A 12,038-nucleotide genomic window follows, 5' to 3' on the forward strand; every position below is an offset into this window, starting at 1 on the left:
TGTATGGACACCGATTTTATACATTTGAGCATTGTTACTGTTTGAACTGTTCTGCCACATGATACTGTCTGCACTGTGAGAGGCTAACAGAATGCCTGAGGGGCAAGACATGTACAATTCAAACTGTTGCTTGTTGTTCAGCCCAAATGCTGCAAGTTTCAAACTCGTACTGGTCCCTAAAGAATTCTCTTCGAGCCTTGCCAGCGAAAAACGTTTTCAGACTAGGTGGAACAATCGAGTCCTGAAGTGCTGGAGCACACAAGCAGGTGATGATAACAATTTAAGAAATCGGTGCACGTGGACATTTAGAAAGTGTGAATTTAGTCAGCTCGAGAAATGTGGGAATGCAATGTCGATCCATCCCTGCTGTAAATGAGCAATTTGACCAGTGCAATTGCCAACCTAGGGTCTTTCATCACTCAGCAGATCTCAAAAAACCTCCGATTGAGGCATGTTCAGACCTGTCGCATCACTCATCGGGATGTCGAGCCACAAATGGCATGTGCTCTTCAGTCCCCACTTATGCCCAAGATCTCCATGAACATTTCCACGATTTCTTCCTCCTTGCCACCACTTGCATGGTAAGCATGCAGCTTTTGTGTGCATTCGTTTTTAGAAGGACACAGTTCGACATGGAGTGTTCGTGACAATGTGCCCATTTCATTTTGCATTGAAACCTGGCATTTTAGGGGCTTATTAACAGAATATGTTCTACCAGTCAAATTCTATGAGAAGATTCATGAAAACCGTCACAAAGAACTGTCGTGCACAAAAATCGCCACAAAGAGACGTCGTGAAAAACCTTCACGAGGTATGTCACAGAAAACTGACGTCACCGCGACATCCTGCCATGATGTCGTTGCCGTGACCTCACACGTCATGATGATGCCATGTCATGATGTGGCATGACATCACGTCAAACCGAGATGTCAGATTCCAGCCACGTGACCTCATCGCATGATGCAATACCAGCATATGCCCAAACCGTTCACGACAGATCCTGGTTTTTATCAGCATAATCCCCGGTTTTTATCAGCATGATCAAGCTAATGTAATATTTTCCATGACCACAACCATTCCTCTACGATTCCAAAATCTAGGCTGGCAGCACGCTTACTTTTGACCGGTACACTGCAACAAAACTCTGATGTTCAATCGAGTCAATGCCTGTGGGGGTCCCAAAAGCCAAGCCTACGAACAAGAGAAATCTTCAGCAGGCGCAACAGCCAGTATTTTGCAGCGGCGCCTGTGGAATTGCAATTTGAACATGTTGCCTTCTCCCATCTACCCTGCATCTGACTACAGTATGTTTCTTGTTTGCCCCGGAAACTTCTGGTCCACCCATAGAAACAAGTAGGTAGTTTCGAAACTGATCATCAGCTTTGGTGTTCGGTCTCTTTTTATGTGCAATTCTGGAACTACAAATTTTGAATTATGCACATCGGTAGCTTCAGTGTGCGGATCTTCAAAAACCTAGGCACACGTAAATACCTCATCAGAGTATTTTCAAAAGACATCCATTAGCGATACTGGCAGGCTTTCCTTCTGAGCAACAACACTTTTTCCGGGTTAGTCCACACCAGGTGTATAATCTGCAGGGGCAAAGTTTAACTGAAAGAAACTTTTTCTAATTTGCACCTCGTGCATAGTCCACACTTAGCGTTTAACTTATCCACGTCTTACTCCCGTTACAGAAGTCCCTGACGAGTAGCACTTCATGCAGACTAACAAAACAATATGATGTGAATTTGTCTTCTTTTCATTCAGTGTTCTCACCATCTTTAGAACGTATAGTTTGCAGTTAACAGCCCAAAAATACAGTACTAACTACCCCGAGAGATGATCCCCCGCCTAAAGATACCCAGGCGAAAATCAGTCCACTTCCAGCTGCATTATGGGACTGGAAATGAGGCAGTCCAGCTGGATTCCAGCTGGAATCCAGCTGGACTGGATTATGGGACTGGAAATGAGGCAGTCCAGCTGGATTCCAGCTGGAATCCAGCTGGACTGCCTCATTTCCAGTCCCATAATGCAGCTGGAAGTGGACTGATTTTCGCCTGGGTAGCGCACCTCTATTTCTTGTCACGTACACCGAAAGATAGCCACTTCTAGTAAATGCAGTGCCCGGGCCAATGGTGACATTGGCAAAAATGGGGTTAGTTAGCCAGGGCAGGAGATCAGCGATCATTGCTGACTGGGGAGGGGGGCTACGCTTTGCTACACCTTGCAGAGATAGCAAATTTAGCAGGTAACGTGATCTAGAAATAGCACTTTTTCAACTTTTGTTGATTGCTCACTGAGAGTTATCCCAGTTCTTATTTCAGTTAAATTACTCTCAATTTTAGACGGGCTATACCTTGGGATATTACGTTAAATCTCCTCAGTTAATTTGTGCAACTCTAAAAGTTCTTGGAGGCCGGACAAGTGAACACAAGCATGCCCATACTGAACAAAAAGAAAAGAAAAAGCCACCACAATTCACAGGAACTCGATAGATGACACCAATGTGTTTGCTCATAAGAGATCACAAGACTGCACAGCTTACTTCGTCGAAACAAAACGCAAGTGTGAGAACCAGCCTTTATCCAGGGCAGCATAGATTAGACAGCTTACAAAGTTCCAGATACAAACACAGACTGGGTAACTTTGCGCAAATCAGAAACCGACATCGAATGCAGCTAGCAATATGCTAAAACCCCACAAATGAGCCCGCACAAGATGATCAAGAAAAGCACTTCCTTTGAACCGAGCTGCCCAGAAAATCTGCTCAGAAGAGGTTACGGCTCGCCCAGAAAGCCAACAAACGCTACCACTCCCTTCACGGCATTCACAGCACTTTAGGATCGCATCAGGACTGCTTCAGGACCACTTCAAGAAACAGCTTCTCAGCTTCGGCCCGAAGCTGGCACAACGCAGCATCCACACGTCCGACCCACCGAAAGAAGCAGCTGCTCGTTCGGGAACCAGCAAGATGCATGAGGCAAAGAAACATGTCCAGGAAACTTAAGTTGGGAAGGCAACTCGGCTGTCCGGATGATGTGGAGCCGCATCCGAAAAGTGACGGCACTGCCAGCCAATCGGGGAGCTCCTCTTGGCAGCAGCTTCGGGTGATTTGGGGACTTTGCCGGTGGGGATGGGCAGCGCTGCCTTCTGGGACTTGGTTCACACGAGACCATCCAACTGGGCCTGAATGCGTTCCAGCTGCAAATTCAAGATTAAAGCTGAGCTGCAATGAGCCACTGTAGAAGCGTGACATCCCATTCATACAATCAAACCACTTTAGAGCAAGTTGAGTGGCAAAGAAGCGGTCACCATTACAGCCAGTTTTCATCTAAATCTTCGGAACATCACCATTTTTCGTATATCTCAAATGCACATACCGTAGACTCCAAGAGTCATCCAAAAAAAACATAGCAGTTAAAAAAACAATTTCACCGAAATATTACTTAAGTTCCCGTGAAACTTCCACTTTGAACCAGCTACTGTTCTTTTTATAACAACTGCAGCTTCCGCTCGTTATCACGCTCCATTTGCTGCGTTCTGCCGAGGTCTTCATTGGCACCACTTTGTGGGAATTCCTTTTGGCCTCCCAACCCCCGGTGGCCATCGTCACGGCCGTGGGAAGGAATGTCCAGCCACCTTGAGAGGGTTTCAACTCGTTCACACAGAGGTGGGCTGCCATTTTGGTGGGGTCTCGCTCTGCACCCTCTTCCGGAGACACTCATTCTCAGAAACAGTAGCCTCATTCGATTTACCAGTACCTCCTGCACCAGCTGCACACGGTGCGTATTGCCACATCCCATTTACGAGTGAAGCCTATCTAAAAAAAGACGAGCAGTCCCGCATTAATCCGCAGTACTGTCACAGCCAGACTTGGGGTAATCCGTCACAAGTAACGGATCACTTGTAATTCGTTACTTTTTCAAGTAAGTTTGTAATTGCCATTCATTTCTGTGGCAGTAATTTGTAATGTAATTCTGTTACAAAATATTGGTAACGAATTACTTTAACTGCTCGTTACTTTTTAAAAAATATTAACATAATACAGAAACGGGAGCAATATCAGTTTAAAGGGACCATGAAATGACCTTTTTACTTTTTCCAGATAACTTTTATATTAAACCGTCAATACTCACTAAATGCCGAACAGGCATCCGTTTTCGTCTCGGTTTATTAACTTCTACACAAAAAATTATTGAAATATCGACTTTTTCATTCTCTCCAACTGACCGCAAAAGAAGCCGTGACGTAGGCCGTTTCCGGAACCGGAAGTTCTCTCGGCAGTAGGAGAATGGGAGTGTTAGCGGCAACGAGTTGGGGTGTGCCGGTAGGTTTTACTGCGCTGATGTCACCGGCCTCGGAGATGCAGGAGCGAGCCGACGTTAAAAAAGATACGTTTGAACTACGAGTGTCAGCAAGAGCCACGTAAATACCTGTTTACACTCGGAGCGGACGCGCGCGCTTGATGGAAGTCTTGTATTCGCACTGTTTGTAAGCGCTTCGGGACCGTTCTTTTACGATTGCAACTCGATACTGAAGCGACACTCGGCAAAGAAAGGTTGGACCGGGGTTGTACGTATACCTCCCACGAACTGTTATAGCTCGACAGTGACGTGCAGTCTATCAGAATAAAAATGGCATACCAATAACAAAGTGTACATACCGTGTTACGAAGGTGATCCATACGGCGTTTATTTCAGCTCTATATCACACAAAACAAGAAGATAGAATCGACGAGAGTCCCTTTTCGACGAGTGTTCGTCAACACTGCCTCGGAAAACAAGGGGAAGAGATTGACCTCACCTCTTAATCTAGAATTGAGGTCAGTGATCAAACTATAATACGGGAAGGGTCCACAAGGGTCGCGCGGGCATATTCCATTTAGCACGCCAGCCGATCGTAGGCAGACGGTCTTGCGACGAAGCAACGCAGCGTTGAGTCGGAATGCCTGCTAGGCCTATACGCTTCGTCGGAGTCGGTGGATCCAGCGTTCTTGTTCGTCGTGGTCTGTTTTAAGTACTGTTTTCTTGCTGCTTGAAGTCGGCACGCGCGGGAAGAACACGTAGAAAAATAAACGTTCAGTCAGTCAGAGTTTTGAGAGGAAGGAAAACAAAGAAAATAAATGTTCGTCGCTGGCCGCCACCCAACTAACTGTCGGCCCTGCCCTACTGCGCACGCGCAGTAGTTGCTTCGTTTACCACACGATAGATGGCGCCTGGCTCTCAGCATTATCAAATTTGGCAATTTTCGCCACACATCTCTAATTATGCTACAAAATGTGGATCTGAATATTATTTAACAAAACTTTTAGGAAACATTCGCCGGCTATTTATTGTTTACGATCGCGGTGCTGGTGAGGTAGGCTCTTACCCAATAGGCGACCTGGATTTGGCTGACGTGCTCCATTTCCGCGGATGCATCGTAGTGAACAGGCGAAGGAAGGAAGGCGCAAAAGAGTCCAGTTTTCTTTTAAAAGTTCTATAGCAAATAATTTTTTTTGGCTCCCTATTTTTGTGTTTTTGTGTTTCTTTTCACACCTTTTACGACGTGCGGTGGATGAAACTCGATTTTAAAATCATTTCATGGTCCCTTTAAGACGAACCGCTCCACCAAAGCTCAAAAACCAGCGCTTGCACCCATGCATTTTTCAGTACAGCAGGCGACGTGCGAGATCGAAAGCTTTACTGTGGTTGGCCTTCCACGATTGGCCGAATAGCACAGGATTTTTCATTGGCAGAAATAAGAGTAATATAAGAATTTCAATTCCACAGTGTTGCAACGTTGGTTTCAGAGCGCAATGATTTCAATCTTCCCCGATGCTCATTACAAACGCCATGGCACTTGTTGTTCGCAAGGTAACGAGGTCACGAGAGGGAACCATAGGAGGGCGCCACCGAAACACCTCGCCGCTAATGGGATTATTAACTGGCAGCTATAGCTCTGTGCGCAACTGCTGAGCCTGTACCGACGGTGAGCTTTGTGGGAACCACGTGTTTCCCGTCTCCCTATCTAGGCCTAGCACGAGCAGGCCGTGGGAGCGTTATGGCGACGTCATCCCGGATACGGGGGTAAGGCCGCATTCCTCGAAGAGGGCGTGTCTTCCCACGCCCTTTTGGGTGAAAGTGCCTCCGGCGCACCCTTCGGAAATGATTGTGGACGCGGCCCATCTGCGGGATAAGCCACACTACCTACCCCGGGCGCGTCCACTTTCCACTGGCTAGATAAGCGGCCGCGAACGGCGGCCCTGTCTCTCGTCCGGGGAGGGCTCTGGGCCACGGAGCCTCGTTCTTTTTGGAGCTTTCCCCATTCCACGAATCTGCCTAATGCAGCAGCGTGGGCCCCCTCCAGGTGAATCTGTCTAATGCGACAGCGCCGACCCTTTTCCGTTCTTTTCTTTTATTAGTTTGGCCGACGGGCACAGCGTGGTGGCACAGGTGCCAAATAAACCCGCTTCTTCAGTATCTTTGTGTTTTGGAGTGAATCCTCTCCTCGGAGTCCACGGCAGCCTCCGGACGGACCCGGCCGTAGCAGTCCTCAACATCGAGCTACGGAGTGGGATCGACCTCGTGGTGCAGTAAGGCAAGTCGAATCCCACATTTGGCGCCCCAACGTGCGGCCTGTCCGGCGACTGCAAACAAAGCAGCACTTTCGCAATGACAGCGAACCACGCCAATTTCCGGCCAAGGATCAAACAGGTGGACAAAGGGAGAGGCGAACGCCCGACACCCGATGCCACTCAACGGCTTAGTGGCACGTCAGCCACGTAAAGACAATGACTAAGTGTCTCGGCCGAACGCCCTCCCACACGGAGGTGACTCAACGCCCGGAATGCGTCCGAGGCATTCCCTTTCGGGACGACGCCAGCCTACTTCGCTGGGAAGAGCGCACCTGTGCTTTTCGGGGTCAACCCCGTTCTCGAACAAAGTATGGTGACGCAACAAGAAGCAAGTGCAGCTTTTTGCCTTCGAGGCGGCTCGCGGGGCCCACCCAAAGTGGACACCCCGTCAGCGCAGAAACTAAAAGCGTATCTCGGAGCGAGAAAATGCGCTGTGCCTGCATTCCCCCACTGCTGGAATACGCAGCGCGCGTACGGAGACCGCCGATGGTGCCCCTCTACGCTGCGACAACGGTCCAGCATTCAGCACGTCAACGGCGGGACCTTCCCGGATCTAGGAGCGAGATCGACCATCCACGGAGAACTACTCAGTGAGTCCTTTCATTTTTCTCCCAAGCCTTTCCGTCCCTATCGAGGGAACAGGACTGGCGTCAGAACGGTTTTCGGAAAACTAACTTTAAAGATTTCCCGATCACCCGCGATTGATTCCGGCAAGAGTCAATGAGCGTCGCACGTACCGACATCGTTAGAAACCTTGACTCCGAAAAAAAAAAAAAAAAAAAAAGCGACGTCGAAAACGTTGCGGAGTTTGGGAGACGTTTAACCAGCGCTACCGGACACGCGCGAGAGGTTGAACAGCATCCCGAGAACGCGGTAGAAACCGCGTCGTAATTGCGTGTCATAAGGTGACCGCCATGCGGTCACTGGACGAGATCGTGAACCACGGCACTCGAGGTGTTCGTTGGGAATCGACGGTAGCACCGATGAGTTTTTGATGCTCAGCAGAACGATCCGGGGTGTAAATATGTGAATAGTTGTAAATACTTTCGCGGACTCTGCGGAGTCGGGCGGTGCGTCCACCGGGCGGTACGCTTGCCACTAACGTCGCTAAGCAACTTGTTTTGTTGCAGACGGGCTTTGGCAGCCGGGCAGCGTACCCGCCGTGTCGAGCAACTCGTGTTGTTGCCGATGTGTGTGCCGTGAACAGTCTCGTATTGCTGTTGGCACGGGGTTTTTATTTGGGATCGGTTTCTGTTCTTGCTGATGCGGATAAACTCGTGCTACGGCGCTTGGCCTCTACGAACATTGCAGTTCAAGGTGGCTGTCCTGTGCGGCTGGGGGTTGCATTCGGTGCTCTCCTAGTTCGCGTTGGCCATTGCAGCACGCGGCTCCAAGACTTTTCGAAGTTAGGTCGCTGTGCTATACCTGGCCACAGGAATTTGTGGTTTAGCCTAAGGTAAAAGCTAACATGTTTGAAAAATAACAATGTTGGCGAGCCTGCCCGATTGCAGCCCTGCATCGTTTCAATATCACAAGAAAGGACAGGTCGGTGCATTTGACACTCCATTGCGCCCGCAAATCGAAGCGATTAGGCATCGTCAGCAAAAGCAGCTACAAAGGACTTTGCCTCGTCGAACTGTCACCAACAAATCCATTGTCCGGGGTGATGCGAGTCAGCTTGGTATGTGGACATCCGTGTTCACATTAAGCGGAGTCGTGGAACTATTTTCACAATAACTTCGCGAGCCGAGCCAGTGCGATGCACGTGACTCACGGCAAAAAAGACACCTTTGTCTCTGCCTCGTTTTTATCTCTGGGTCCTTGAGCACCCAGGGATGGGTCGAGTGTCCTCAGTTGGACGGCTCGACCTTGCTCGGAATTTCCGAGGTTTCTTGGGGAAAGAAACGGGAGAGGGGGCAGAGCGCAGGTTGAATTCCAGTACCAGGCGGGTGTGAGTCATGGCGCGGCCCACGAGGAGGACAACAATGCCGGGGCAGCGTCATCATTCGCCGGGGCTGCCTGTCCCCCTGCCGGCCCGAAAGACTTGGTCACTTCCGCTGTGATCAAGATGGCGTCACGTGTCCTCCTGCAGTCTGGTTCCGTCTCCAACCCTGGGAACCTGGAGCTGGGGCTTCGCTGCCATTCAAGAACTTCGAGTGTCATTCCCCGACACACTTTGCCGTCTCGGCGACCCTGCTGCTGCCCCAACCTGCGGATTCCCGTCCCGATGCCTGGAGCCCGCCTGCAAGCCACCTGCACAGCGGGTGGGCGCTCGTGCCGACGCCAACGACGAGACATGTCGTCGGGAGACGCTCCGGCGTCGTCATTCCTGGACTTCGGCCAAGACATCGTCCTGTCCCTGCGCCATGGTGAGCTACGGACTTCAACGCCGGGAGCGTCCCCGAAGTTTTCTCGTTTGTTGACCCCAGCATGTGGGGTCGGTACCGGACGCGGTAGTTTTTTTTTTTTTGTTTCTTTTCTTTTTGTTTGAGAGTCGGTAGGCAAATTTTGTTTTTAGTCCTACCTTAGCCTTAAGGGGGGAGGAGTGTGGGAACCACGTGTTTCCCGTCTCCCTATCTAGGCCTAGCACGAGCAGGCCGTGGGAGCGTTATGGCGACGTCATCCCGGATACGGGGGTAAGGCCGCATTCCTCGAAGAGGGCGTGTCTTCCCTCGCCCTTTTGGGTGAAAGTGCCTCTGGCGCACCCTTCGGAAATGATTGTGGACGCGGCCCATCTGCGGGATAAGCCACACTACCTACCCCGGGCGCGTCCACTTTCCACTGGCTAGATAAGCGGCCGCGAACGGCGGCCCTGTCTCTCGTCCGGGGAAGGCTCTGGGCCACGGAGCCTCGTTCTTTTTGGAGCTTTCCCCATTCCACGAATCTGCCTAATGCGGCAGTGTGGGCCCCCTCCAGGTGAATCTGTCTAATGCGACAGCGCCGACCCTTTTCCGTTCTTTTCTTTTATTAGTTTGGCCGACGGGCACAGCGTGGTGGCACAGGAGCCAAATAAACCCGCTTCTTCAGTATCCTTGTGTTTTGGAGTGAATCCTCTCCTCGGAGTCCACGGCAGCCTCCGGACGGACCCGGCCGCAGCAGTCCTCAACATCGAGCTACGGAGTGGGATCGACCTCGTGGTGCAGTAAGGCAAGTCGAATCCCACAGCTTTCACAGTTCTTCTGCAATGCACATTCTGCATCCTCAAGATTTCCGGTCCTAGCAGCCTATTAATGCGAGTTCGTTGTGAGCATGTGCTCTATACATCGCCCTCAAAAAAGCATAAGCTGACGGTGCGTCAAAGCTATCTGCACGAGAGCGCAGCTTTAATACGTTTCGCTTATGCTTGAAAGGCCCGTTACAAACGGGAGCTTTCGGAGATCGGTTCCTTGCCTCCGAATCTCTTGGCGGAGGTAGATGCTGCTACTGAGCATTCACACCGCTAGCATGATCTGCAGAATTCCAGGGACCATCTACGGTTGCCGTAAGCTAGTGGGATGGCGGGTGCAGTTGCAGCTTTCACTGCCTTGTCAGCTTACAGGTGAAGGGAGTGCACCTACATTCTTTCGTTTACATACACAATTTTATTTTTACAAGTACTACCATAATACGAGGGCATGAGAATTGAAAAGTAGTGTTGCGGGACATTTTTGAAAACAAATTTTTTCAACTGTTCTCTTGATAAGTGTACGGGAAGAGTAACATGAAAGTAATTCGTAAAGTAACAAGTAATCCGTTACTTTTCAGCAAAAGTAATTTGTAACGGTAATCCATCACATTTGAGGCTCGGTAATTTGTACTACCTTGATCACAGTTAGCGGGAACGCCGGAGCGCGTGGCAGCGAGTACTATCAGAGCAGCCTAACGGCCCGGCGCGCAAGTTCCAGCGCATGCGCATCGCGCCTGCTGAGGGAATATGCTCTCATCGCGCGCATCACGTCATCAGAGCGCTCGCGCATCGTCTGCTACGGGCGTCGTCTTCTACGCGAAGCATGTCGCATGGAAGCGCAGGGGTTAAAATGCGTGTAGATGAACTTATCAGCCCAAGGGCATGCGACAAGCATGCGAATATTTTGATGCATGATACAGTATCATACCTTTTTTGTTTCTTATATTTTATTAAAAAAATATTCGACGCCCCCTCCCCCGCATGCGGTGTGCTTGATAAATTTAGGCGCCTTTGCATTGCTGTCAGAACGATTGCTGTACCTCGTCATGGCCAGAGTTCCAGAGGCGGACAGGTGATTGATCATCGAGCTCTCCCAGAAAGGGCACTCGCAGCGGGCCATCGGGGCCCTTGTAAAAAGGCCTCTAAAGACGGTTAATAAGATCGTTCAAGCTTTCCGTTATGTAGGCCGGATCCACGACGCACCTCGAGGGACTCCTCCAAGAGCGACGACCGAGGATGAGGACCGTTACATTATTGCCGCTGTCGTCGAGGACCCCTTTCTTTCGTTCAGGGAAATCTGAGAGGAGCTGGAATTGGACGTTTCGGACGTAACAATTCATCGGAGGTTGGCAAGCGCCGGCCTGCATAGCGCCATGGCAGCGCTGAAGTCCCTGCTATCTCCTTCAAACAAGGAAGCGAGGCTCTCCTTTGCGATGGGACATGCGTCGTGGACGGCGGATGACTGGGGCGGGGCCGTCTTTTCAGACGAATTGACGTTCTCCACCAGGCAAGACGAATGCATGCGTGTGTGGCGACCCCACGGCGCACGGTAAGGCCTGCTTAGTATGCTAGCTGTTCTACGTAGATCTTGATAATTGTTTTCGTTGCGGAAATATTTCGTCGTTCGTTTCCGTTCTCGCTACACACTCGTGATTTACTGCAATTCCGTTTGATAAAAGGCTGGGGTCCCTTAACAGTTGAATTTTCTGCTATGTTATTTGCAATGTATCCATTGTTAGTTAAAGCTAATTACGTTGTTTATTTGTTTTTTATTATCGTTGGCTCATATGGGTAGTCGTGACAGTTTTTGTTCCTTTCTCCTCTTTACCTGCGTAATTTCTGTGTATACAGTTCGATAGCTTGGCTGAAAAATCACACCACTCAACTAGGGTCAATGCACTCCTGCAGGAACGATCCTGCCTACATGCAGCGCGTTGCTTCCTGCGGCAGGACGTCCGTGAACGTTTGGGGTGCCATCACAAAACATGGCCTCGGTCCTCTGCACCGCATAGTCGGGAGGCTGACATCGACCAGTTACCGCGACGTGGTGGACACCGTCCTTATACCCTTCGTTCGGAGTGGTCTCTTCCCCGACGGGAACTTCCTTTTTCATCAAGATCTCGCGCCCATTCACACTGCGCACCGTGAAGGACCACTTGCGGCAGTGCGGCATAGAGGAGTTGCCATGGGTTCCGAAGGGCGCGGACCTCAACATCATTGAGAACGTGTGGGGCCGAATGAAGGCGGCCATGGCGC

At 50.2% G+C, this 12,038-nt stretch overlaps 1 protein-coding gene across 1 annotated transcript in view; it reads right to left on the reverse strand.

The window, feature by feature from the left end:
- Window positions 1-2,068: 2,068 nt before the first annotated feature.
- Window positions 2,069-12,038, reverse strand: part of LOC8029185 (COMM domain-containing protein 10) — a 28,300-nt gene continuing 18,330 nt past the window's right edge. The window contains exon 7 of the mRNA XM_029966336.3: window positions 2,069-3,201. Coding sequence (XP_029822196.2) covers window positions 3,163-3,201 — 39 coding nt within the window. The 3' untranslated portion in view covers window positions 2,069-3,162. The remainder of the gene's footprint in view (window positions 3,202-12,038) is intronic.

The sequence above is a fragment of the Ixodes scapularis genome, unplaced genomic scaffold (genome assembly GCF_016920785.2).
Source record: "Ixodes scapularis isolate PalLabHiFi unplaced genomic scaffold, ASM1692078v2 PGA_scaffold11__112_contigs__length_91849675, whole genome shotgun sequence".
NCBI classification, from domain to species: Eukaryota; Metazoa; Arthropoda; class Arachnida; order Ixodida; family Ixodidae; genus Ixodes; species Ixodes scapularis.